Source organism: Myodes glareolus, chromosome 12 (assembly GCF_982192425.1).
Source record: "Myodes glareolus chromosome 12, mMyoGla1.1, whole genome shotgun sequence".
Lineage (NCBI taxonomy): Eukaryota > Metazoa > Chordata > Mammalia > Rodentia > Cricetidae > Myodes > Myodes glareolus.
This window is the reverse complement of record NC_142037.1, coordinates 12,228,302-12,253,455: the sequence shown is the minus strand read 5'-3', so window position 1 is coordinate 12,253,455 and position 25,154 is coordinate 12,228,302. Positions and strand designations below refer to the sequence as shown.

Below are 25,154 nucleotides of genomic sequence, written 5' to 3'. Positions count from 1 at the left end.
TCTGTGCCCTGCCTCACACATATGTCCATTTCTGTCTCCCCTGAGCTGGTGGAGATAGGAGATAAATCTCTTATTCATATGTTGCAGGAATAGGCAGGCTTCTCTTCCGCTATATATGTGTATATTCCACATCTTTAAATATTCCACATCTTTAAATCTTTTTCAGAATCCAGGAAGATAGAAATTGCTCCATACTGAAAGCAGTAAACTGGACTTTTGTCAAATGAGGGGTGGAAGGAGAAATACTCTTTAGGTAACTACACCACACTTTACAGTTTTCAATAAGGTTTAATTTCTTGGTTATTTTAATGCTGAGTGCTAATCCTTTTCAACAAGTTAGTTGTGGGTTCTGGCAACATTGGAGGGTAGTAGGCAACAAAGTTAGTTATAACTTAGGCTAATTATATGTGTTAATTACAGTTAATTATGCTATATTTTACTATACTTCAAAACTTAAGAGGGTTAATCTTAAGTCCCAACAGGGATTGCCACCTGTAACATTTCTGGTAACTCTACTTATCTATCTATCTATCTATTTATTTATTTATTTTGTTTTTTGAGACAGGGTTTCTTTGTAGCTTTGGAGCGTGCCCTGGAACTAGCTCTTGTAGACCAGACTGGCCTCTAACTCACAGAGATCCACCTGCCTCTGCCTCCCGAGTGTTGGGATTAAAGGTGTGCACTACCGCCGCCTGACACTCTTTTGGTATTGATGTGAGCAACTAGAAAGCTTATAAAGAATGAAGCATCCAGCCACTTCTCTTTGAAACGTCAAAGTTCATCCAGAGAAGATGAAGTGGCTGGTGCATTTATACTTTTTTTATCGGCCATAAGCAATAGTACATTTAGAGAACCGTTTCCCTAAAGGCCATTTTACTGCCTAACAAATGCACCTAAGTATTAATTGTGTGTAAAATAATGGTGTTCTTTTCCTAAAGTCAGATAGAAAAAAAATTAATTCTACCTGGAAACGTATTTTTTTCCTCTTTCCTTTTTTGGGTAGTTAGAGTTGTTTGTAAGCTATTCAAGAACCTTTAAATTCTGTCACAGAAGTGATACAGTCCCCCTTTGTGTTAAGCCGCTAATGGCTTCACTTCCCAACAAAGCGGGATTTTCTGGCGTTCACAGGCCGCAGGAGACAGCAGCTTAGAAATAGTATTTTGTGGGTCTTGGAGCCGCTGAGGGCTGAGTAATACTTATGAGAAAATAGGAAGAGCAGGCTCCTTGGGTTAAAATCTGATAGGATTTCGCCGTGGAGAGAGCGTTGACTAGACCTGGGCAGAATTCTCAACACCTCATCAGACTGCTGCCGCCTCTGCTTTAAAAGTTTTTATTTCTGCTTTGGAGGTGCTCTGGAAAACTTGGACAGAACTCATCTGAATACGGATGCACAGTATTCTTTGAACTAGCCTATAATGAGGATATTCTGTTAATATTGAGACCTATCTGCAGCTCAAATCCTTAAGGAATGTCCCTGGTCAGGATGTAGGTGATGTGTCTGATTGCTGTATCTCTACCCCACTCCAGAAGTGTGTCAATCATTTGGTAACTTTTGAGAATAGCGTAGAGTATTTGGAAGATACGTTCTGGGTAGTGACCCCCATTCTCCGAGAAAAGTGATACAAAATAACCACTAAAATCAACACCGGCCAAACCACTTCCATTCTTGAGGCAGAGAGAAGCAGGGATTCTGGTCAATCCCTCTTCGCGCTGCACGTTCTCGTTATTTCCCCGGTTTAAGGAATGACCGCGAGCTAGCAGACACTGCAGCCTCACATTGTTCGCACGCTATTTAGGTCGGTGCTTCATCTTTCGGTTTGTAGTTAGGATTGCCCCAAGGAGAATTCAGAGAGAACTCTATAGATACTCAGCAAAGGGAGCGTTTGGCTTTTTTTTTTTTCAATTTCTGAGAATAACTCACATCCAGTTGAGTGTGAGTGCGCGTGTGTGTGATTTCTAGCAACTTTGAGTTCGGTTAAAAGAAATTATCCGGTGTCGGGGCCAAGTGGTACGCTTGTGCGAGGGTCACGTGAGACCATGGCCGACTGGGGGGGGCGGGGAGGAAGAGTAGCGCTGAGTCGATGAAGGGGTTCCACAGACTTCCAGGCTGAGGGGCGCCGTCTCCGCAGGGCGGCGGGACGTCTCGAGGTCGCTGGCCGCGCGGGCCTGTCCCTTTAAGAGGCCGATCTCCGGGCCGCTCTGGCCGCGACGCCCGGACGTGCGGAGCCGCCCCGCCCCGAAGCCGCCTGTTTCCTGCGGGGCGGCGCGACGGCACCTGAGCTGCTGCGGCGGGGCCTTGAGCGTGCTGACCCGGCGGTGGAGCCCACGCCGCTCATCCCGGCCCCGTTTTTGGCTGTGCAGGGTGAGGAGCGGGGCGCGGGGGCTTCCGTGCGCTCGGGCGCGTCCGCCTGGTAGGCCTCGGCCCGGGGGTCGCAGTCTGCAGCGTCCGCCCAGGCCGCGCCGCCGCCGGCTCGCTCTGGTTCCGCCTGCGGGGTCGGGCTCCGGGGTTCCGCCTTGGCTTCCCCGGGGCCGCGAGGCCCGACCCGTGCTCCGCCACCGCCGGCGCTCCGGGGCCGCCTCCCGAGGGCGAGGTCGGGCTGCTCGGGCCGCGGGGTGACCGTGGAGCCTATTTTTAGCCGTGCCCGCGGGCCCCCGGGAGGGCGGGCGGATTAAGGCTCTGAGGAGGGTGGACGGAGGGAGCGCCTCGCCCCGGGCGCCCTGGGCCGCGGCCGGGCCACGCGTTACGCCTCGCCGGAGCCGCTCGCCTCCAGCCGGTCCCGGCACGCGGCCCCTCCCACCGCCCGGTGCGCCGAGTTGGGGGAAGCCCGGGAAGTTCCCCTCCCTCCCTCCCAGGGGTGTGTCCGCTTCAGTCTCAACAATGGGATGTGGGGCGTCCCGGACCAGGCCCCGTTCGGGGGTGAGGGAGCAGAGTCTGGCCAGCCCAGACCGGGACTCGAGGGGAGCAGCGTCCTCTCCTTTGTCCGGCTGCACCTGGATCAGGTTGGAAAGTGGCTGTTGCTAGTGTCAGCCGGTCTTGCGGGGAGGAGGAGGAAACCGGGATTCTAACAGCGGGGCCTCTGCTACACACGGATTCCCATCAGCTACTGGAGTAATTCTCTCTTAAAAAGCCACGGTTGAGCAGTTCAGAGTTGTAGGGTGTTTTGAGAAATTTACACCCCACACGCAGGGAAAGGGGAACACCCCAAAGATGAACTAGACACTGCGTTGTATTAGCAGATGACTTAGGGTGATTTGAATGTTTGCCCACCTCACCCAATGGGCAGCGGCAACAGCGGTTCCACTGTGGCTTGAGACTTGAGATACTCTTCCCTTGGGCCGAGCTGTAGCATTCTGGCTGACCTGTATGTTGTATGTCCCGCAAGAACTGTTCATATTTGATAAATAAGCCCCTCCCTATGCCTTTTTAAAATGAACTTTACATGAAATAGCCGGGCTTAAATTATGTAGGTTTTTTTCCCGTGCCTACTTTGAGTTAGAAGCATCTCTTAATTTTGTTGCCCTCAGTAGACGTAAGTGTCTTAAGTATCAGGTGCGTTTAGAAAATAAGATGTTTTACTTTACTGAGAGACACACTGAAACCTCAAATATAACGGGACCTATTGGAAAAATGCCTCAAATGTCTTTGTCATAAAGGCTACCCAGTTTATCCCTTTCTTGATTCATTGTCAGCATTATGAAGAGGCGTTAGTTTCTTTTTTTTTTCTTTTTGTTGCATTGGGTTATTTCTGTGTCCTCCCTAAGTATTAACAGTCTGTTGTAATCCCCCCCATGTCTCCTCTGTCTGTTGTAGTTCCCACCAAACAAACAGAATCAAACAAAATCAAAATCTATTCCAAACCCTCTCCACTCATGCGGTTCACAGACTTGCTAGTTTGTAAGTTTTGATTTTCTTTTGTTAGGTTTTTCTAAACACCTAAAGAGTAGAGGCATGTTCTGAGGCTTAACATTAAGATTGGTCGTTGGTCAGCTTTTAGCTGGAATTTTCCTTGAAACATTTGGAGGCTGTATTGTTTTAGCAGGGAGGGGTGCTTTGGGATGAACCAAAAATCTTGAAAATGCCTGACAAACACTATACTTTGGAGTGATACCTCTGGCCCTGAGATATGTATTGTTACTTCTGTGCTTTTTTTTAATAGCAAAATTTTGATTAAAAAGGTTTTTCACTACTTGGTAGTAAATGTAATGGTTCCAGGACGCTTTGGTTTGGGAATCTGACGAGTACTAAGGAAGTGCAGGAGATGGCCACGCTCTACATGGACGGTTAGATGTTTGCCAGTAACTGTGTAGGTGTTGTGTATTTTGAAAGAACTTTGAAGGCAAATCTGAAGTATGCATCGAGACTAGAAGCAACTGTCTAGAAGTGACAGTGATTGCTTATTTATAAACAGCCTGCATTTTATTTCATGCTGCTTCAGTTCTTAGGAACATAATCTGGGGTGTTCTGATGAAAAAGATGTAATTTTTGTGTAAGTACTTGGGGGAAGTGGTCTAAAAGTATGAACTATACAGAGAAGTTTAGTAAGGGTGCCATGAACTATACATAGAAATTTAATAAAGGTGCCATGAACCGAAGAGTTTGTTTAACTCCACTATCTCTAAAGTCTGGAAGAGAAAAGTCATAATTTACAAGTGTTTGTCAGGTGAATGGATTGGTGCTTACAGTGTCTTTGAAAGAGCTGACAGTGTAATAAATTGCTTTTAATCCTTTTCACTTTGAAAAAGTACTGTTGGGTATGATGGGGTCTTTAATCCCAGCACAGGCCAGAGACAGGTGCCAACTAAGGTCACATAGTAAGACCCTGTTTCCAAAATAAAAATAAAAAAGGTTCTGAGCTTTAGCTTTTAACACTGTCCCCTCATCCACCTTTAAAAAAAAGGGTCTAGTCTCTACCATAGAGATAGCTGTACCCCGAGTTTGTTAAAGGGTCTAGTCTCTACCATAGAGATAGTTGTACCCCCATGTTTATTTACTATAGCAAAGAATTGGAATCAACCTAGTTGTCTATCAACAGTGAGTAGATAATGAGAAACAGGTTTCTATAAAACAATGCTGCCCAGCTCTAAGGAGAAATGTCAAAAATTTGCAGGAAAATTGATAGACTTGTAATATATACTGGTAATTAAGGCCATACAGTCCCAGAAAGGAATAACTGAATGTTCTCTCTCATAAGTGTAGTCTAGCCTATAATACCTAATCCATATGTGAAACAGTGTACATGTATGTACATACAACATGAAGGCAAGAGAACAAGAAAGACTAAATATGGGAATAAGGAAGGATAGTGCAGGTGATTGACATGAGTTTTGTATGATTGAGGTTATGAGGCCAGTTACTTCTCTAGTTCTAATTCTGTCAAGGTTTTTTTTTTTTTATTTTTGGTAGTAGATAGGCACAGAAAATATATGTGATACTGAAAGTGTAAAATTAAGGTGTAGCTTAACAACTTCCATTTTGAATGTCAATCCTAACTGTTTAGAAGCTCATTAAGTTATATATACTTTAGGTCTGGTGAATTTTGTTGTTTGATGTTCTTATTTGCAATTTTTAAAATTAAAGTTTATAAAATAAATTAATGTAACACTTTAGTACTAAAACAAAAACAAAAACAAAGAAAGAAAGGTCCTCATTGTTTAGCCCTGACTGACCTTGAACTCAGAGATCCTTGTCTCTGCAGCTGCTCTTGAGCAGTACACCTGACTCCTGTGGGTTTTTAATTGTTTTATATACAAAGAAGCAAGACAAACTTTCAATAAAAAAATAATTTTGGTAGTGATTCTGATTGGAAATATAACATTCTCAGAAAAGGTACAGGAATCTCTCAGCTCTTTAAAAAGCTGTGTTTTACTACTGCGCATATCATTTATGCCCCACCCCCAACACCTAGCGTTGACCCTGCGCCCCGTGTGTGGTAGGCAAGTGTTGTGTTGCTCATCTGCGCACCTAGCTCTCCATCATTTAACTACTACAGGAGAGTTGAGAACTTTTAAACTACATGTTAAGTCTGATTTCAGCCAAGTGATTTGTTCACTAATTGTTGCAATTGTTTGTACTTCTTTTCTTCCAGGATTCCCTGCGTGTTGGGTTTCATCTCACTAATGTGCACTTTTTCTTTATTGGTCATCCTGTAAAGGGATATGTCCAATCCTTGATTCATTTTCTCTTTATGTTTTTCTGGCAGTATCATCCAGTGTCATGGCTCAAATGCCTGTTTATATGTCTAGTCTGATTTCCCTCTGCACTTCAGACAGTGTTAGTTAGGTCTTTCCACTCAAACTGAGTTTCCCTGTTTCTTCTCTATCTGCTTCTTCTGATGCTTGAACCCCTTTACAGCTGATGCCATTCATCAAACGGTCTGGCAAAAATTGTTGGCGTTATCTCCGCTTATCTGTTTGATACTTGACATGCTCTGATTTTTCTTGTCCTAATAACACGATGAGAATCCAGTCGCTCTGCCTTGCTAATGGCCCAATCCAAGGAACTCACTTCTCGCTTAGACAGCTGAAGTCCTCCTAACTGGCCTCCTTGCGTCAGGTCAGTTCTAGCTCCCCAGTCTTTGCACCACAGCAGCCAGAACATATCACTTTTCAGAAGTAGCCCTTACAGCCTGAAAGGTCTTACACAATCTGGGCTTGCCCTCTCCAGTGCTCCTTGCCTCAATTTAACTGCCGACCTCACCCCAGCTGCCTGGCTTACGGTCTGTAGATAATCTATTACCCTTCTTCTATCACTTTCCCCATAAGATATTTTTGTGACTTACTCTCTTACCTCCTTTGCTATTCAAGTGCCATTTTTAATGCCTATTTTATTTAAAACTATACCCCCTACCTCTAGTCTCTGTGCTGTGTTCTGATTTTTGTACTATGTTACGTTTTCTCTTTAAGCCCTTGTGCCTTCTAGCATGCTGTATAATTTTCCTGTTAATTGGGTTTATTCTTTCTTCTACCCTCAAACACATACTATAATACAACTTTTAACAGAACAGGTATTTTATTTATTTTGCTTGTTTATGTCTGTATTTTTTTGGGGGAGGGAGTATCTCAGGCTGATCTTGAACTTGCTATTTAGTCTAGGCTATGTAACTCAGGTTGGTTTGAATTTTTGACTTTCCTGTTTTCTCCCCAGTATGGGATTATAACTATATGCCACTACAACTGATAGCCCTTTGTTTAACCTAAGTGTTTAAGGCATTGTCTGGCTCTTAATAGGTGCTAAGTAAGAATTTGTCAAATGAATTAATTAAGCCTGTATCCTGCAGTTCCTTTCTTTGATGGATACTGCCTTCTGGATACCTGTAGCTTTTAGTTGGTTTCTTTCCTAGGAGCTTTCAGAGGACAGAAGAGAGCTGCATGGGGGCTCTGGAAACCTTTTGGTGAGGGAATAATGTTACACTGTGGTGGAGACTGAGTGCTACTCTGTATAAGATGACCTTGGTTAACTTAAAAAATGGATTAAAACAAGGACTTAAAATACTTCTGCACTTTAATCAGATGAAGTGGCACGTGCCTTTAATTTCAGCACTCTAGGTATGGGGGAGAGCAAACAAGTGATTTCTGTGGGTTTGAGGACAGCTTAGTCTACATACTGAGTTCGAGAACAGCTAGAGCTGCTTAATGAGCTCCTGTCAGAGACACATTAAATATTTGTTCTCAAAGCATTCAACATTAATTTATATGTATATCTTTTTATTTAGAATTTTCTAAAAGCACTGACTATGACTTTGTTATCTCTAACTTCTTTTCTTTGCTTTTTAAGGCAGGGTTTCTCTGTGTAGCTCTGCTGTCCTGGAACTTACTCTGTAGACCAGGCCTGGAACTCAGGGATCCACCGGCCTCTGCCTCCTGAGTGCTGGGACTAAAGACGTGTGCTGTCACCACCCTGATGTCTAAAACTTGTAATGATCTCTTTAAAGTAGAATGGAAATGTTGATAGTGGGAAGTTCAAAATCGTGGAGTTTTCTAGTCCTTTAAAAGGTCTTGAATTTGATTTCCTACATGTAGCTTTTGGCAGTCATTAGTCATGTGTTTCTGCAGGAGAGGGAAATGCAGTGCATTCAGGGAGAGGTCGAAACGGCAGCATTCTGAGTAAATGTCATGGTAAAGGGGCTGCCAAGGAGAATACTGCTTGTCCACATTTCTTTATTTAACTGGTTTTCTTTTTCTGAGTGGGTACTGGTGACTGAGCCCCAGGGACTTAGCAAGCTGGGGAAGTTACATTCCCCCCATACATTTCCTTTGATTCGAGCAAATTTGTAATTATCAGTACTTTTCTGGGATTCAGTGAGCACATTGTCTCTTAGGATGTACACTGTTATGCTACATACTCATTGGAAAATGTCAGAACCAGATGAACTGTCAAGTGAACAGAAGGAAGAACAAGATTGGAAGGAAACTTGCAGGTCTTAGGCTGTATTAATATTAGGGTTGTATGTAAGTTCCTTATGTCCCAGTTCTTAATTACATTGTCATGTGGCACAATAGAGACAGTGAATGTTAGGGTCTGAAGAGTTTGCTGGCTCCACCACCTGGTCATCGCTGCCTACCGCGGTCACTCAAACCTGTCATTCTGTGCTTTTTTTTTTTTTTCTTTTTTTTTTTTGAAACACAGTTTCTCTGTAGCTTTGGAGTCTGTCCTGGAACTCACTCTGTAGACCAGGCTGGCCTCGAACTCAGAGATCCGCCTGCCTCTGCCTCCCGAGTGCTGGGATTAAGGGGTGTGCCACCACTGCCCAACTACTCTTTGCTTTTTTTAAAATTTGCATATATGTTTTGTTCCTAAGCCATTTTTTGTTTTGTTTTGTTCCTTTTGAACTCTGTTAGTGGGACTCTTTTTGTATGAAGCTTCCCTTTTCCACTTAAACCTTGTAGTAATGGTATTTAACTTTTGTATGATTGCTTTTTCTTTCTGTGACAGGTTGCTCAGACTGACCTTGAACTCAGGACCTCCCTGCTTGCTGACTTTAGAGACCAGCTACATCATTGTGCCTGTCTGTCGCTTTCTGTATGTTGTTGGACATTCTTGTCTTGGTTTCTTAACACATGGCTGTTGATTTTTCCATTGGGTCTTTCTTTCTGGCTGTACGACCTGAAAACTAATTCATGGCCAATTATGTATTACAAATAACTTCTGCTGCATTTTGATTTATTGTCATTTTTTATGTTGACTGTATTAAAACTGGTTTAGTTTTATCATTATTTCCCTTGGTGATTTATACATTGTATCCTGAGATTGTGTTAAGATCAAGGGTATGAGGATATTCTTGCATTTCTGTGCTTTCTCAGTTCTGTTCCTGAAGTTGACTTTGTGATTTCTTCTTTCATGTGATGGTTTCTTTCTCTGCAAACTCTGCGCTGTGTCAGGTTTTTAGTTTTCCAGCTCTAAGATGTTTGCTTACTAGATTCCTTAGTAGTTCCCTACAGTGTAGGGCTGTTTTAAGGATTGTATCCATGTTTTGCCTTATTAATTATGTAGAATTCTTTTTAAAAAGTATAGATAGTTAAATAGTTTGAAATATCAAATCCAACGCCCATATGAAATGTAAAAGATTGTAAATATCTCAGACCAGGCCTGTGTTTGCTGTGGTTTTCTTAATTTGTCAGGACTTGCTGCTTAACTCAGTCTGAGGACCACTTTCTTTGTACGCTCTTGGCACAGTGCTTTTTGTACTGTCCCCACCCCCTTTTCTAGTAGAACTGTGCTGAACTCGACTGTGTGTGGGCTTTTCATCTCTGCTTCCCCTTAAATAGGCTGCTAGGATTTGCTTGTAGACTGACATTAAAGTCAGAATTCAAGTGTAGACTACAGATTAGATCGCAAGCAAGAATCAGTGAGCACCCTTGAGTTTGCCCACCTGAGAGTGTGTGTCTGTAGCATAACCACCCGGAAATAGGATGCATTATTTTTGTACTTATTAAATTTATTTATTTGTGTGTGTGTGTGTGTATGCATGCAGGTGTGTGGAGGCCAGAGAAAAACTTTTTGGAGTCAGTTTTCCTCTTTAGTTACATGAGTCCTGGGGACTGAACTCTGGTTGTCAGGCTTGGTGGTAGGCCCTTTATCCACTATCTTGCCAGCCTTATTTTTATACTTTGGTTATGCTTTTCCCAAAGTTCTCTTGTGATTGAATTAATTGTACTCAAACTAGTAATTGTGAAAGTTTTCTTCCCAGCCCACACCTTTAAATATTTGCCAACACTAGTGAAAGGTGATAATACTTTCAAATGTAATTTTCTGATGGTTTCCTGACCTCTAGCCCACAATAAGCCCATTTGTGTATAGTGTCGCTGTGCCAGTGAAGTGAGCCCCATTCTCACGCACTTGGTTTTCTTAGTAATCCCTCTTTTGCCCTGGTTGCCCAACTAAAAAAAGGTGTTACAGTGTTTCAGTTTGCTTATCTTAGTGTTACTGAGGTGGCTTGGGAAATACATACGGGACTGTGTTGGCATGGTGTGGTGCCTGCCTGAGACTCAGCACAGAAACCAGAAAGCTGGGAGGGAGAAGAAAAATGCCTACAAGCCAGTCTGATGAGTAGAATATGGTTTTAGGTAAAATTTTGCATTTTGATGGTCGTTTCAGGTAAGGTTAGTGCTTCATTTATAATGTCTTTTGTGTTAATTACATTATTTTACTTGCATTAGTGTTTTGCCTACATGTGTATTTGTGTGAGGGTGTCAGATCTTGTAGTTACAGACTGTTGTCAGCTGCCATGAGTGCTGGGAATTGAACCTGGGTCCCCTTGAAGAGCAGTCGGTGCACTTAATTGCTGAGCCATCTCTTCAATGCGTGTTATCTTTCACAGATTTGTTTATATCAGTCTTTTTTAAAGATCTCTTACTGGCAAATGTAGTGTATTTGTAAACCTTTAGTTTGTAGAAAAGCAACTCATTATTATCAGGTTTTGAGTACTTTGCTTTCTATGTATAAAACTTTGGATTTATTTAAAATGTTATGGTGTGTATGTATGTGTGGGTACACATGTGCCACAGTGCATGAGCAGAGGTCAGAAGACAAATTACACTGGACTGTGGTGGTACACACCTTTAATTCCAGCACTTGGGAGGGCAGCCTGGTCTACAGAGCAAATTCCAGGACAGCCAGGCCTGTTACACAGAGAGCCCTGTCTTGAAAAAACCAAAACCCCAAAAAGCTCCCCCTCAACCCCCCCCCCCCCCAAAAACAAACAAAAAACCAAAAAATCAAAAGAAAAGAAAGAAACTGACTGAAATTGTATGTCCATCCAGCAGGGAATCAAGGACTCAGACTTGAAATGGGCAGGCTTGGGTGGTGTCAGGTACTTGTGTACTGATAAAATACCTTGACCCAAAAAACAAAACTAGTTAGGGAAGAAAAGGTGGAGTGGGTTCTGGAGGGAATTTTTTTTTTTTTTTTTTTTTTTTTTTTTTTTTTTTTTTTTCTGAGACAGGGTTTCTCTGTAGCTTTGGAACCTTTCATGGAATTTGCTCTTGTAGACCAGGCTGACCTCGAACTCACAGAGATCCACCTGCCTCTGCCTCCCAAATGCTGGGATTAAAGGCCTGCGCCACCACTGTCTGTCCTGGATGTTTTTATTTAATGTAAATGATCTTGTCTTTGCTCTACTGATTGGAAATAACTTTCAATAATCTATTTGGATTTCCTTGAGTTAGCTTGTTTTTTGAGACAGGCAGGGTCTTACTGTATAGCCCTGACTGATCTAAAAGTCATTGTGTAGATCAGCCTGGCTTTGAAGTCATGGAGATGAGCCTCCTTGTGCTTTGAGCACTGGAATTAAAAGAGTGCTCTGCCATACCTGGTTTAGTGTTTTTTAAAAATTATTTTTAGAAACAGGGTTTCACTATAGCTTTGGAGCCTGTCCTGGAACTCACTCTGTAGACCAGGCTGACCTCGAACTCACAGAAATCTGCCTGCCTCTGCCTCCCGAGTGATGGGATTAAAGGTGTGAGCCACCACTGCCCGACTTTTTTTTTAAATTACTAAAAGAAAATATTTACTTTTATTCTTTGTGTGTCTATGTGTGTGTAAAGTGATTTTTTTTTTTCATTTATGGAATCTTGCAAAATACATAGTTATTTTGGGCTCCTCTTAATTTACAAGGTGACCTTGTTTTGTACTCCATTACTGTGGCTCTCTAATCTCACTGAAGGCACGTTAGTGGATGTCCTTGACAGGCTCATACTTTCTATTTCAGGCTGGCCTCAAACTGTCTGTGTACCTGAATTAGCCCTCCACGTGTTGGTGTTATAGGCTTGTGCCACCATACCCAGGCCCTTGAAATTATTTTTAATCATTTATTAGTTTTAAAATTTTCATTGCTTTTTATTTTGCAGAAATCATAATTCCTATTTTTTAAGTCACTTTTTCCTATTGACTGCTTTTTGTTAGTATTTGTCTCAGGGCTTCTGTTGCTGAAGTAAATACCATGACCAGTCTCAAGTGTGGGTAGGACGGTTTTGAATGGACCTCTCCTGGGGGTGGTTGAGGAGGCTTTTTATTGTAGATGTGTTGTAGAGAACAAACAGCCAGAGGCATCTGGAAGGGTCCAGACTGACCATGACCAGCAGACTAAACCAGGCTTTGAGAAGGGAGAGTGAGAGAGGAACCTAGGGGCCAAGAGAGTGCATGGTAACCAAGAGGGCATGTAGCCAAAATGGCTGAGTTCCAGAGGGATCAGAGGCTTGGGGGAAGAGAAAGGAAGCCCAATCCCCAGTGGCTGGAGAGGCTTAGGGTGGGGGCAGGGTGAGAAGTGGAGCCCCAGGTACTGAGACTTGTCTTGTGTGTCTTTAGGAACATGACAGTTTCATCTTACAGGTTATAGTTCATCATCCAGGGAAATGAGATTAGAAATTCAGGCAGGAACCTGAAGGCAAGAGCCCGGAGGCAAGAACTAATGCAGAGGCCATGGAGGAGTGCTGTTGGCTGCTTGCTCCTTATGGCTTGCTCAACCTGCGTTCTTCATTGCATACATGATCACCAGCCACCATGGGCTTGCCCACAGGCCTGTCTGGTTGTGAGCATTTTCTCAGTTGAAGTTTCTTTTTTCCAAAATGACTCTAGTGTCTGTCCTGTTTGTCATAGCACAATATTTATCACTGTGGCATTGTCATGCGTGGATCATATTCATGCCTCGTCTGTCCCTGTATCCTTCCCGGTAGTGCCCTTCTTCCTGGTAGTGCCCTTCTTCCTGGTAGTGCCCTTTATACATTTCATGTGTGCTTTTTCCTCTATTCTACATAGGAGAAAATATTTGATACTTGTCTTTCTGTGTCTGGTTTTATTCTGCTAACATGATTGTCTCTAGTTCTGTCTGTCCTGCAGACAAGATGATTTTCTTCTATATGGCTGAAAGAATTCTCTACTGGTATATGCTACATTTCCTTAGTTGATGGACACCAGAGTGATTCCATAAACTTTGCTGTTATGAATATTGTTGCAGTAGACATGGATGTGTATGTAACTTTACTGTGTGCTGTTTTGATTCCTTTAGTATTTACTTAGGGAGTGGTATAGCAGGCTATGATAGTTCTATTTTTATCTTTCTAGAGTCCCTCATACAAATTTTCAAATAGTTTATATTATATCAAATATATCAAATAGTTTATATTATATCCCTTCCCCAAGCACCATCTTTTGGTGTAATTTTTTTTAAGTGATTGACTAAGTCCTGGATATTAATCCTCTGTCAGATGAGTAGTCTAGAGATTTCCTTGAGTTTTTTTAGATGTTTTTTTCACTGTTTCCTTTGCTCCGTAGTTTGATGCAATCTCGTTGGTCACTTGCTAGTCCTTCCTGAGCTGTTGGGGTAATGTGTAGTCATTGCCTGTGTCTGTATCTTGCCATGTCCTCTGCTGGCAGTTTCAGGGTTCCGGGCTCTTGATTTGCTTTGGTCTGGTGAGAGATGACTCTAGCTTCAGTCTTCTGCATGTGGATGTCTGGTTTTCCTAGCACAGAAGGAGGCTGCCTTTTCTCCAGTATGTTTTTGCACCTCTGTTGATGGTTGGCCATGCATGCTTGGGTTTGTTTCTGAATGCTTAAATTGGCTTCATGGTTGTTTTTATGCCAGTACCATGCTGTATTTGTTGCTGGGGCTCTGTAGTTTAAGCTGAAATTCAGGGATTGCGATAGCTCTAGCAATGCCTTTTTCTGGGTGTTGCTTTTGGATATTTTGGCTACCAGTAATACATATTGCTTGTCAGTATGGCATACTGCCTATAAATGAACCATTTTTCTAAAAAAAATGCATTTGACTTAAAAAAAAGCAACATAAAATTAGGTATTATAGTCTTAAAGGACTGGAAGCATGATACAGTGGTGATCTGTTCAGGACACAGAGTATTTAGGCTCGGTGATCAGATTCTAGCTTGTTTTATCAGGATGTGGTAATAAACTTGCTCAATGTAGACCTCACAGCTCTTGCTAACTACCTTGTCCATTGAAGAGCATGCTGTGGGCTAACTCCTGAGCTTGCACATTTTCTAAAGCTTTATTCATTTAGTTGTCCCCATGCCATTGCTTTATTTAAGGAATTTTAAGTTCCTTGTAGTGATATTTTGTTTATGTTTTAGCATATAAAGCTTGCCTGAACATCAGAGTGCAGAACTAAGCCACCAGAGGCCAGGGAGTGGCCTTTTTTTGGGGGGGGGAATCTTTCTGTGTCTGTGTTGAAGGCCACCCTGGTCTATATAACTAGTTTTAAACAGCTCAGGCTGTTATACTGAGAAACCCTGTCTTACTTTGAGAACCAAAGGAAACAGAGGCAGGTGAATCTTGAGTGTGAGGCCAGCCTGGTCTACATAGCCAGTTCCAGGGTAGTCAGGACCACACAGAAAAAGCAAACTTATCTCTAAAAACAAACAATAAAAAGGTGATTACTTAAATTTCTGTTTTAATGTGAAAGAAATTTAGCCGTTTATGATTTCATTCTATTTAAAAATGTAGTGATTCTTTTGTATTCATAGTCTTGGTTTATGCTACTGTTATGTTCAATATAAATGATCTTTATGTATTTTTCTATATTGCAGTCTTAACTCTGTTGTGCAATATTTCTGTAGATATCCCACATTGAAATAATTTGTTTTCTCATTGAAAACAGTGAAATACACCTCTCTCTCTGTGTATACACACATATACTCTTGCCAGTTAAGTGGTTTAATTGGAATTCTTAAAATTATTTTTAGACTTAAATGTCTTTGAGCCAGGTCTCCCTATGTGGTGTAGGCTGGCTTCTTCACTGGTGACCTTCGTGTGTCAGCCTGCAGACAGTGGGCTTCAGTCACACTTAAAGCAAGATGATTACCAGGTAACTCATGATATGTACTCTCTCTGAAATACAGCATGTGAACTTACCCTCCTTTTTTCTGTTTGGAGTGCTATGGAAGTCACACATGCCAGGCACATACTTTACCATTGAGTAATTCCATCTTCTATATTGCTAATATTTTTGGTATTCTTTAAATGGACTGCAGGGTTGAAATCTTGGATTCTTATTTTAGAACAAGGTTTTTGTGCAGAGATGTATGTTTTCCCTTGAAAGAACCTGGGAATTATTTGTAAACATTAGTGGGTATACTTTTTTTTTTTGTAGAAAAGAAACACTGGGTATATTTCATCACTTTCGTGAAGGATTTAGCCTGAGTAAAATATAGACGACAATTGTGTGTGGACCGTGCTTTGAGCAGACTTTGGGCTTGATTTCTTGTGATCCTGTGCAAATTTCACTTCTGATTTACTTAACAGAAATTTCAGTTGCTATTTATTGACTGTTGCAGCATTCAGAATAGAATCCATTAACATTCACATGTGGTTAGTTTAGAAAGGTGATTAATACTCTATACCTGAAGGGAGAGGTTACGTAGGTTCTTTTGCCAAGTCTGTCTAGTCTCTGTTACCAGTTCAGACATAACTTTGTCCCAACCCTTTTTTCATTACCTTTTCACATGGTAAATTCATTATTTAGTTCATTTTTTTTGAGTTCACTTTTTATTTCGTTCCTAGGCCTTCATTGCCTTCTTTCCCCCTTAATGTGTAACCCTTTTGCCTGCAGATACAATTTGAGCTTGAGGTATAGTAATGGATATAATCAATGCTTATGTATTTTACCTTTTACAAATATGGAATTGAACATTTTGTAATCTTTTTTAAGTCAGAGCTCAATATTTTAAGGCAGGTGATTGTAACAGTGCTCTCACTAGTTTTAGTTATTGAATTTATTATATGTAACACATCTTAATCATCATGACTTAAACTTTAGTTATTAAATTTATTATATGTAACACATCTCCCTCCCCCCCACACCCCAAATCCTGTGTCCGAAGATAGGGTGGGTTTCACTGTGTTGCTCTGGCTGTCCTGGAACTCATTATGTACCCAGGCCTTGAACTCTGTTTCCCGAGTGCTGGGATTAAAGGTGTGTGCTACTCTGCCTGATTTATGAAACACTATCACCTGCCCTTTCTTTGAGACAGGTTTTCTCTGTGTCCTGGACTCACTCTGTAGACCAGACTGGCCTCAAACTCTGAGATCCCCCTGCTTCTGCCTCCCGAGAACTGGGATTAAAGACGTGATTTCTGACTTCAGTAGAACTGGATTTAACCAAGAGTCACAGCATTTATAGTTGTTTTATCTTTTTTAGATTGAGCCTTGTGTCAAAGCTGGCTTTGAATTTGTACCAGCACATCCAGTTTTAAATGGTTCTAAGGATTGAATCTCGTGCCAGCAAACACTCTACCAACTGAGCCACCCCCAAGTACTTGGAGTTCTTATAGATACACTTTGAGTGTATGGCGTCTGCAGTTTGTATGTGATGCTGCTATGTGTCCTGACAGTGTGGTCAGGTCATCCACATACAGATGAGGGCCATAGGAGTTCAAGCGAAAGTCTTGAGGGCGTCCATGAAAATCCAAAGGAAGACAGCACCATTCCTTCGGCTCTGTGGGCCCTGCAAACGGCCATAGAAACTGAGCAGAACTCTGAGGCCAGTGTTTCAGACTGTGTGCTCTGACATTGGACTCTTTCCATGGGCATTTGCTGCTCTTCCTTTCTATCTGAATGAAGTTGGTCAGTGTGATCACAGAGGAAGACTCTGGAAGCCTATGTGTGTATAGGTGTATGAAGTTGGTCAGTGTGATCACAGAGGAAGACTCTGGAAGCCTATGTGTGTATAGGTGTATGAACTTGGTCAGTGTGATCACAGAGGAAGACTCTGTGATCCCTACGTGTGTATAGGTGTATGAAGTTGGTCAGTGTGATCACAGAGGTTTAGCTTACTCTTTTAGCGTCTGTCTGCTGATAAGCAAAACTTTGAAATGTGTACCGGTTCATTTTTCTTCTTCTCTCAGTGGCCCAGTACAGTTGTATATCCTGTGGATACTTTAAAAAAATAAAACACTGAACACTGATCTTTAAGAACATTTCAGTTGAACACAGGCCGAACACAGGCCGACACAAACTAGATGAGGTGTTAGGGAGGAACAATTTTGAACAGTTACCATGTGATTCCTCCTCCCCTTGAACTTATAAGATGTTATTGTAGTAAATTGCTTGTGGAAATGCGACTTTCAGAAAGATTAATCTCTGTCGTGCCTGTTGAACTATTTTGTTTTCAGGTTCTGTTTCAACTTTGGATGTAGGTCATTGCTGGTGTAAACATGAATTAAGAATGCTGGTTTTAAAATGAGCTATAAATTAATTGAAAGACAAAGTTGATTTTAATAAGCTTAAAGCTGTTTATGATGAGCATATACAGTCGTTCTGTTTGGCTTGGCAATTAACATAGACAAATGGCACTTTTACTAACATATGTTCAGGGAGGATCTCATGTAGCTCAGGTTGGGTTTCAACTCTCCCCCAATCCCCAAGACTGTTTCTCTGTGTATCTTTGGAGCCTGTCCTGGAACTGGCTCTGTAGACCAGTCTGGCCTTGAACTCACAAAGAGTTCTGCCTCGGCCTCCTGAGTGGTAGGATTAAAGGTGTGCACCACCACTGCCCAAATTGGGTTTCAATTCTTGATCCTTCTACCTCTGTCTCCCAAATGCTGGGATTGCAGGTGTGCACCATCACACTGGATACCTTTACTTTGTCTGGTAATATTTGTAAGTTTGTAAAAATTTCGGTAAACCAAAGTTCTAAAGTAACTAAGAACAATGATTCTACATTTAGGAAGAATTTGTTTGTGTGTTTGTTGTTTCTTCTCTGGCCTAACTTGGTGTGAGGGTTGAACGTCTTACTGTCCTGCCACCAGCCCTGACTCTGGGATTCTGGAGTCATGTGTCACTACACCCAGCTAATGAGGGGAATCAGACTCTGTCCACTGTTTACATCCCCAGACCCCCTTTAAAAACAACACATTTACATATTAATCGATTGTTTCAATTAAGAAAAAGATCTCAGGTGTAATAGGCTAGTTTTGAGTTCACCATGTAGTTGGAGATAACCTGAGATGTAAGATGCTCCTGCTGTATCTCTAGAGTGCTGGGCTTAGGGACTTGTACTACCAAGCTTGGTTTTTATGAGGTGCTGGAGCTCAAACCCAGGGCTTTGTGACTGTTAGGCCTACCAGTAGATACATTATCTGCTTCAGAATTTGACTTCTTCTTCATTTTTTATTTATTATGTACACAGTGTTCAGCCTCCATGTATGCCTGCAGGCCAGAAGAAGGCACCAGATCTCATTACAGATGGTTGTGAGCCACCATGTGGTTGCTGGGAATTGAACTCAGGACTTCCGGAAGAGCAGCCAGTGCTCTTAACTTCTGAGCCATCTCTCTAGCCCCCAGAATTTGACTTCTTTAATCATCTCAAGACCATCAATTAAAAAGTTTAAATATTCTTAAATTTATTTTACGTTAAATGTGCAAAAGTTGGGACTGGGGAAATGGCTCTGTGGTTAAGAACATGTGCTGCTCTTGTAGAGGACCTGAGTTTGGTTCTCATGTCAGGTGGCAGACCTGTAATCCTTGCTCCAGGAACTCCGATGCTTCTGGCCTTTGAGGACACCTACATTCAGGTGTGTGTGTGTGTGTGTGTGTGTGTGTGTTTGTGTGTGCACGTACACACACACACGAAAATAAATCTTTTAAAAAAATACAAAAGTTAGCTTGTTTCAATTTGCTTTATTATAAGTGTGTTATAGTAATTATATCTGTGTTACACATGCTCCGTTTTTTACAACATAGTGGAAGTAACATAAGAACACATGTAACAGCCAGTTGGTGGTGGCTCACTTGGGAGGCAGAGGCAGGCAGGTCTCTGAGTTTAAGGCCAGTCTGGTCTGCAGAGTGAGTTCTAGGACAGGCTCCAAAGCTACAAAAAACAAGAAGAATAAATAGAACAAAAAGCATAGACATATATATAGGAACACTGATATCTAGAATCTAAACTCCCAAATCACTTTACTTGGAGTTTAAGTTCCGCAGAAACTCCAGGATGTGAGGCCTATGATGTCTGTGTTTAAGGCAGATGTGGCCAGGTAATGAGAGTACTCCTTCACACACACTGAGTCATCAGAAGGCGGTGTCAGGTGCTGCTGCTGAGGGAGAACCTCACAGAAGACAGGCAGTGCGCAGTGAGATCAGAGGATTGGAGAAAAGCATCTTCTTTGTGCTTGTAATGTCACTGCCATATCACATCATTGTGATTTTTCTTTTTAACTTCAGTTTCCATTTTCTTGCTGTATCTCATTACATCATGAGACTAGTTGTTAGAGGAATAAATTTGTTAGCAGTTGTCTTAATCACCCCTATCTTTTCCTTTTGTAATTTTTTATTTCTTCAAGACAGGGTTTCTCTTTGTAGCTCTGGCTGTCTTGGAACTCACTCTGTAGACCAAGCTGGCCTTGATCCATCCTGTCTCTGCCTCCCGAGTGCTGAGATTAAAAGTGTGTGCCACCACGGCCAGTCTCTCAAAGTTTGGTACTTTTAATGACGTTCGTGTGTTGGTAATTGCTAATATGTCTTTATTTTCACATGTAGTAAGTAGTATATATTATATACTGAAATGGGGGATTCTAAGTATTAAAATAAGTATCCAAAGTGAGGCAGGAGGTATAGTGTATTATTATAGGTGGAATATTTGGTCCTGCCTGCCAGCTCCCAAATAATCACCTGGAGACTTAGTATTAATTATAAGTGCTTGGCCGAAGGTTTATACTTGTTATTAACTAGCTCTTACAACTTGAATTAACACATATTTATTAATTTACATGCTGCCACATGGCTAATGGCTTGTCACCTCATCTCCATCCTCTGTCTGGCTGTCGGCTCTGTCCTTCATTTTCAGGAACAGCATTCAGAACAGTCTGGCTCTCCCGCCTAACCTCTTTCTCCTAGCTATAGGCCAGTCAGCTCTTTATTAAACCAGTGAGAGCAGCACATCTTTACAGTGTGCCAAAGGATTAGTCTACAACAGTAAATGGTATACATGTATTTGGGGTGTTCTGGGTTGAATTCCTAGCAGTATTTCTCCTGACTTGTCTTTCCCCTCCTACCTTGTCAGAGGGAGGACAGTGGAGAAGAACTACCCTCCCCCACCTCTCCCTTTTTCAGGTCTTGTCATGTGGTTTGAGAGGAAAGGACATGCTCCATTCTTTGGTCACCACCCATTTCCCTTTCTTAGTATAGTTCAGTTATAGAACCCATGTTTTTATTGCTTCTTGTTTTGGGCTATATTTGTAGATTGGATTTGATCTGAAATGCTAATTGAATGGGCAGGGTGTTATTAAACTTATAATAACTTTTTTTTTTTATAACTGACTGGGATTTTTCTTTGTCTTTTTTTTGCCTCCCTCATTTAGATTTCCCAGGCTCACGCTAAGAGAAACACCATGGAGTTTTCTGAGTCAACATACTTTGTTTTCCTTATCCCTTCAGTGGTTATTACTGTCATTTTCCTTTTCTTCTGGCTTTTCATGAAAGAAACATTATATGATGAAGTTCTTGCAAAACAAAAAAGAGAACAAAAGCTGATTTCTACAAAGACAGATAAAAAGAAGGCAGAAAAGAAAAAGAATAAAAAGAAAGAAATCCAGAATGGGACCATTCATGAGTCTGATTCTGAGAACATACCTCGGGACTTTAAATTATCTGACGCTTCAGTTGTGGAGGATGAGCAGTTTGTACCTGCTCCTTTGAATATGTTTGAAACTTCCAGCAGTGTCAGGGAAAGAAAGAAGAAGGAAAAGAAACAAAAACCTTCATTTGAGGAACAGATCATCAAAGAAAGTGATGCATCAAAGACTCCGGGCAAAAAAGTAGAGCCCGTCCTAGTTACAAAGCCACCGGCCCCGCCTCCTGAAGCAGCTGCCTTGAAGAAGAAAGCAGGGCAGAAGAAGTCTAAAAATGGAAGCGGTACATAATCTTTTTAACTCATTGCATGATTGCATTTAGTGAGCCTGAAACAAATTGTTCACCTAACTGTTTGCTTTGGCTAACAAGAATTGCCAGTAGAAATTAGCAGTGATTAAAGAAACACTTTAAACATCATCCAGAACTATGTAAAGACTCATTGGAAATGGGTACACCTGACTTCGGTGATTTAAGGGCTTGTAGTTACTGACAGTGACATTTCAGTGAACACTTTGTAATCAGTGTGATAGGGGTTGGAAAGGTGAAACATTGTTTTTCACTTTTGATTCAGCTTTCAAACAGTTCCATATCTGGAGGCACTGGGCCTGCAGAGATGAGTTATATGCCAGCTATAGACACTAGAATAAGAGGTCATGATGGCAGAACAAGATCAGGTGATCTGGGTCTCAGGACTTCCAAGGCGGGCCCCTTGGCACATGCAGTGCCAGGCATTTCTTTTAAAGCCTGAGAAAATTCTGGCTAGTTGTGATTGTGAATATAAGTACATATTTGTGTATGTGTACACATATATATGCGCATATATACACACATACAAATATACACGCACATGTATGTGTCTGTATAATCATTGGATACAAGATACTTGAAAAAAGATTGTTTCTGTGAAAATATCTCAAAGAGTGTCCATTTTCAGTATGGGTATTAATTTAAAATTGTTATCATTCCCTAGATAATATGCTACAACAACAATTTACATAACATCCATTTTTTATAGTGTGTTATTATAAGTAATCTAGAGAGATTTAAAGTATACAGATTTAAAGTTCATGGGCTGTAGTGAAATACATGTCATTTTCTGTAAGGGAGTTGAGCACTCAGGCTTTGGTATTGGTGGTGCTTTCTAGAACTGTCCCTCATGGGTGTCAGAACGAGTGTACAGTGAACAGTTCCTGAGAAATGGCGATTGATGTGTGCAGCTGCAGAGTTGGCATTGTATGAAGGGACTGAAATTCTTTGTGTAGCCTTATTTATTGTGTTAATGGTTAGGTTGGACTTAAAGGACTTGCTTGCAGCTATGACCACATATGGTACTAGAGAAATAATAGGAAGCACTGCATGCTTTAGGAAGGAGAACGTGTGAGCCAGTGACACATTCATAAAAGGTGATTAAGTCGAAGTATGGGAGAAGTAATGTAGAAGAAATACGAAGTCAGCAATAGTAATTAACGGTATTTATGGGTAAAGAGTTTATGGAGGAAGGTCTTACCCTACATTGACAGAAAGCTTCTCAGAGCCCAGGAGAGATACATGAATATAGAGTATTTTTCTTTTTCTTTTTCTTTTTCTTTTGTTGTTGTTGTTTTGTTTTGTTTTTTAAGATAGAGTTTCTCTGTATCTTTGACTGTCCTGGAACCTGCTTTGTAGACCAGGCTGGCCTCAAACTCATAGAGATCCACCTGCCTCTGCCTCCCTGAATGCTGGGATTAAAGGCATTTGCCACCACCGCCTGGCTATGAGTACAGAGTACTCTTGAGAGCGCAGTGGACAAAGTCGAGGTTTTCACAATACTTAGGTAGTGATGTTTTCTGTAAACACCCCAGAAAGTAGGGCTTACATTAATTACTGTTAGAGCTTTCGGTCAGGTTAATATAGTCAGTTTTTAAATTTTGCTATCATCCATCCATCCATCCATCCATCCATGATCTATCTATCTATCTTTTGAGTACATTGTAGGGGAACAGTGAGTTGAGCGATGTTAGATTGCATTTGATTTGTATAATGTAAGTATATTTAAAGAACTATATGCATATTTTAAGAATTTATTTTACATGTATCTGAGTGTTTGCCTTCATGTATATTTGTGTGCCAGTTGTGTTTCTGGTGCCTGAAGTGTGTCAGATTTTCTGGAACTAGAGTTTTACAGATGATTATGAGCTACCATGATGCAGCTCCTGGTTTTTGAACCAGGTCCTTTGCAAGGGTAGAAAGAGTTCATAACTGCTGAGCCATCTCTCCAGTCCCTGATTAGATTTAGATTTTAGAATTCTTGGACAGAATTTATAAGAACAGATTTCAGAGGCATTTTCACATGGGCAGAGAGACTGTTCAGACAGTATTCCAGAGCTAGGTCATGGGACCAGATTGTGGTAGTACCAAAAGGCACGAAAGTAGAGAATGACCAACCTCATTTAGGAGTTGGCGGCGGGGGATAGGGGTGGGGGTTGGGGGGCGGGGGGTAGTAAAGAAGATAGGCTCAAAGCTGATTGACAGTCTAAGTTAAAATAGGTTTAGCAGGCTTAAGTCTGTGAGCCAAGTCATCTTGACTTTTGTTGCCAAGAATAGATTTTGTGTTTTAAATGATTGCAGAAAAGAATCAAACAAAGAATGATACTTGGAGAAATGTAGAAATTATCAGCTAGGCATCAGCCCCATAAAACTATTTGAAACACAGGCATTTCTGTGTTTGTGACCAGCTTTCACAGTGGTGGATACAAACGTTCATGGTTGTGGCACTGCAGCATGGGGTGGTCCTCAGGGAATAAGGAATAGTTTCCAGTTTGTGAGTAGGTGCATGTTTCTTAGCCCTGAGGGAAGGAGTGCTGGAGAGCTTGGAGGTGAGAAGGGAGGAAAATGCCTTTGTTGTGTCTCTATGCAGGCACAGTGCAGGCTTAGACACCGGAAGTGTGAAGGTAGTAGTTGAAGTAGTGGGCATAGTCGTTCAGTGTGACAAACACCAGCGTGTGAGGTGTTCCTTTGAAGCAGTTCACAAAGGACTCTTGGAAGGAAAGTAAGAGAATTGGGGAGCTTAATTTTTTTTTAATTGTAGTAGAATTTGGGACTCAGATTTTAGTTAATCCTTTATTGGAATGGGAGAGTTAAAAATTAAGGGCAGTTAGTGGTCTGTAGAAAGAAAGCACAAACTGTTATTTTGTTCATGGGAATAGGATATGGAAGGTGGAAATTGGCAGTGGTAGGGAAGGCTTTCATCTTTCAAATTATAGTTGACCATACTGTGGGGTGAGTGGGGCTGGGAACGGCTCTGAAGTGAGAAGAAAGGGCTAGTGTAGGATTTGATATTGGAGAGTAAGAAAGGTGGAAGGAAAAGTTTTGGTAAGAGAGATTGAATATGAGATTAAGCTTTTTGTAGTAAAGCACACTAGGAATTTTTAATAATTTCTTGTTTTCTGCTGTGTTCATTGTTTGCTATGATTTTTCTCCCACTTATGTTTACTGAAGATGATCAAGATAAAAATGTGGAAATGCTGATGACACCTACAAAAAAGCAAGACATGTCACTGTTCCCTCACGAGACTAAACCGGAAGGTGGGCTGGGAAAGAAGAAAGGTGTGTCAAAGAAGCAAAAGACAGAAAATGGTGAGATGTGCCGATGAGCATTTTAGGAATGTCAACTGTAGAGAAGTGTGGGTCGTAGTCCTGGAGACTGCTCGTGTGTTGTAGCCACTGGAATTCTAGTGCGAGTCTAAAGTGATTTTCACCGTATAGCTTGCTTTGCTTTACAGATGTGCTAAGAATGCTTGTGTTTAAGTAATCATTCTTGGTTTTGAAAAATAACAGTATGTACGAGCTATATAGAGTAAAAATATTCCCCAAATGTTTATACTTAATTTTTTCCAAACTTTTTATTACAATTATTAGCCTGTTAATTGGATACACTAATAATTTTTTAAAGTTCTTTATTTGCTTTGAGACTGCCTCATGTTCAGGTTGTCTGCTGACCCACGTGTAGTTTAGGAGGACTTTTGAACTTTGATTCTCCTGCCTGCAGCTCCCCAGTGCTAAGTTCACCTTACTCATCCGGATTCTGTGTGGTGCTGAG

General features: G+C 41.5%; 1 protein-coding gene across 23 annotated transcripts in view; it reads left to right on the top strand.

Annotated features, from left to right (window-relative positions):
- The first annotated feature begins 2,237 nt into the window (after positions 1–2,237).
- Positions 2,238–25,154, top strand: part of Ktn1 (kinectin 1) — a 100,527-nt gene continuing 77,610 nt past the window's right edge. For 22 of the 23 annotated variants that reach the window (XM_085698492.2, XM_048430054.3, XM_048430051.3 and 19 more), the window contains exons 1-2: positions 20,806–21,358; positions 24,554–24,691. In XM_085698492.2, coding sequence (XP_085554618.2) covers positions 20,836–21,358; positions 24,554–24,691 — 661 coding nt within the window. In that variant the 5' untranslated portion in view covers positions 20,806–20,835. Of the gene's footprint in view, positions 2,363–20,805; positions 21,359–24,553; positions 24,692–25,154 lie in introns of those variants that run through there. The other variant, XM_085698494.2, reaches the window with a different exon arrangement.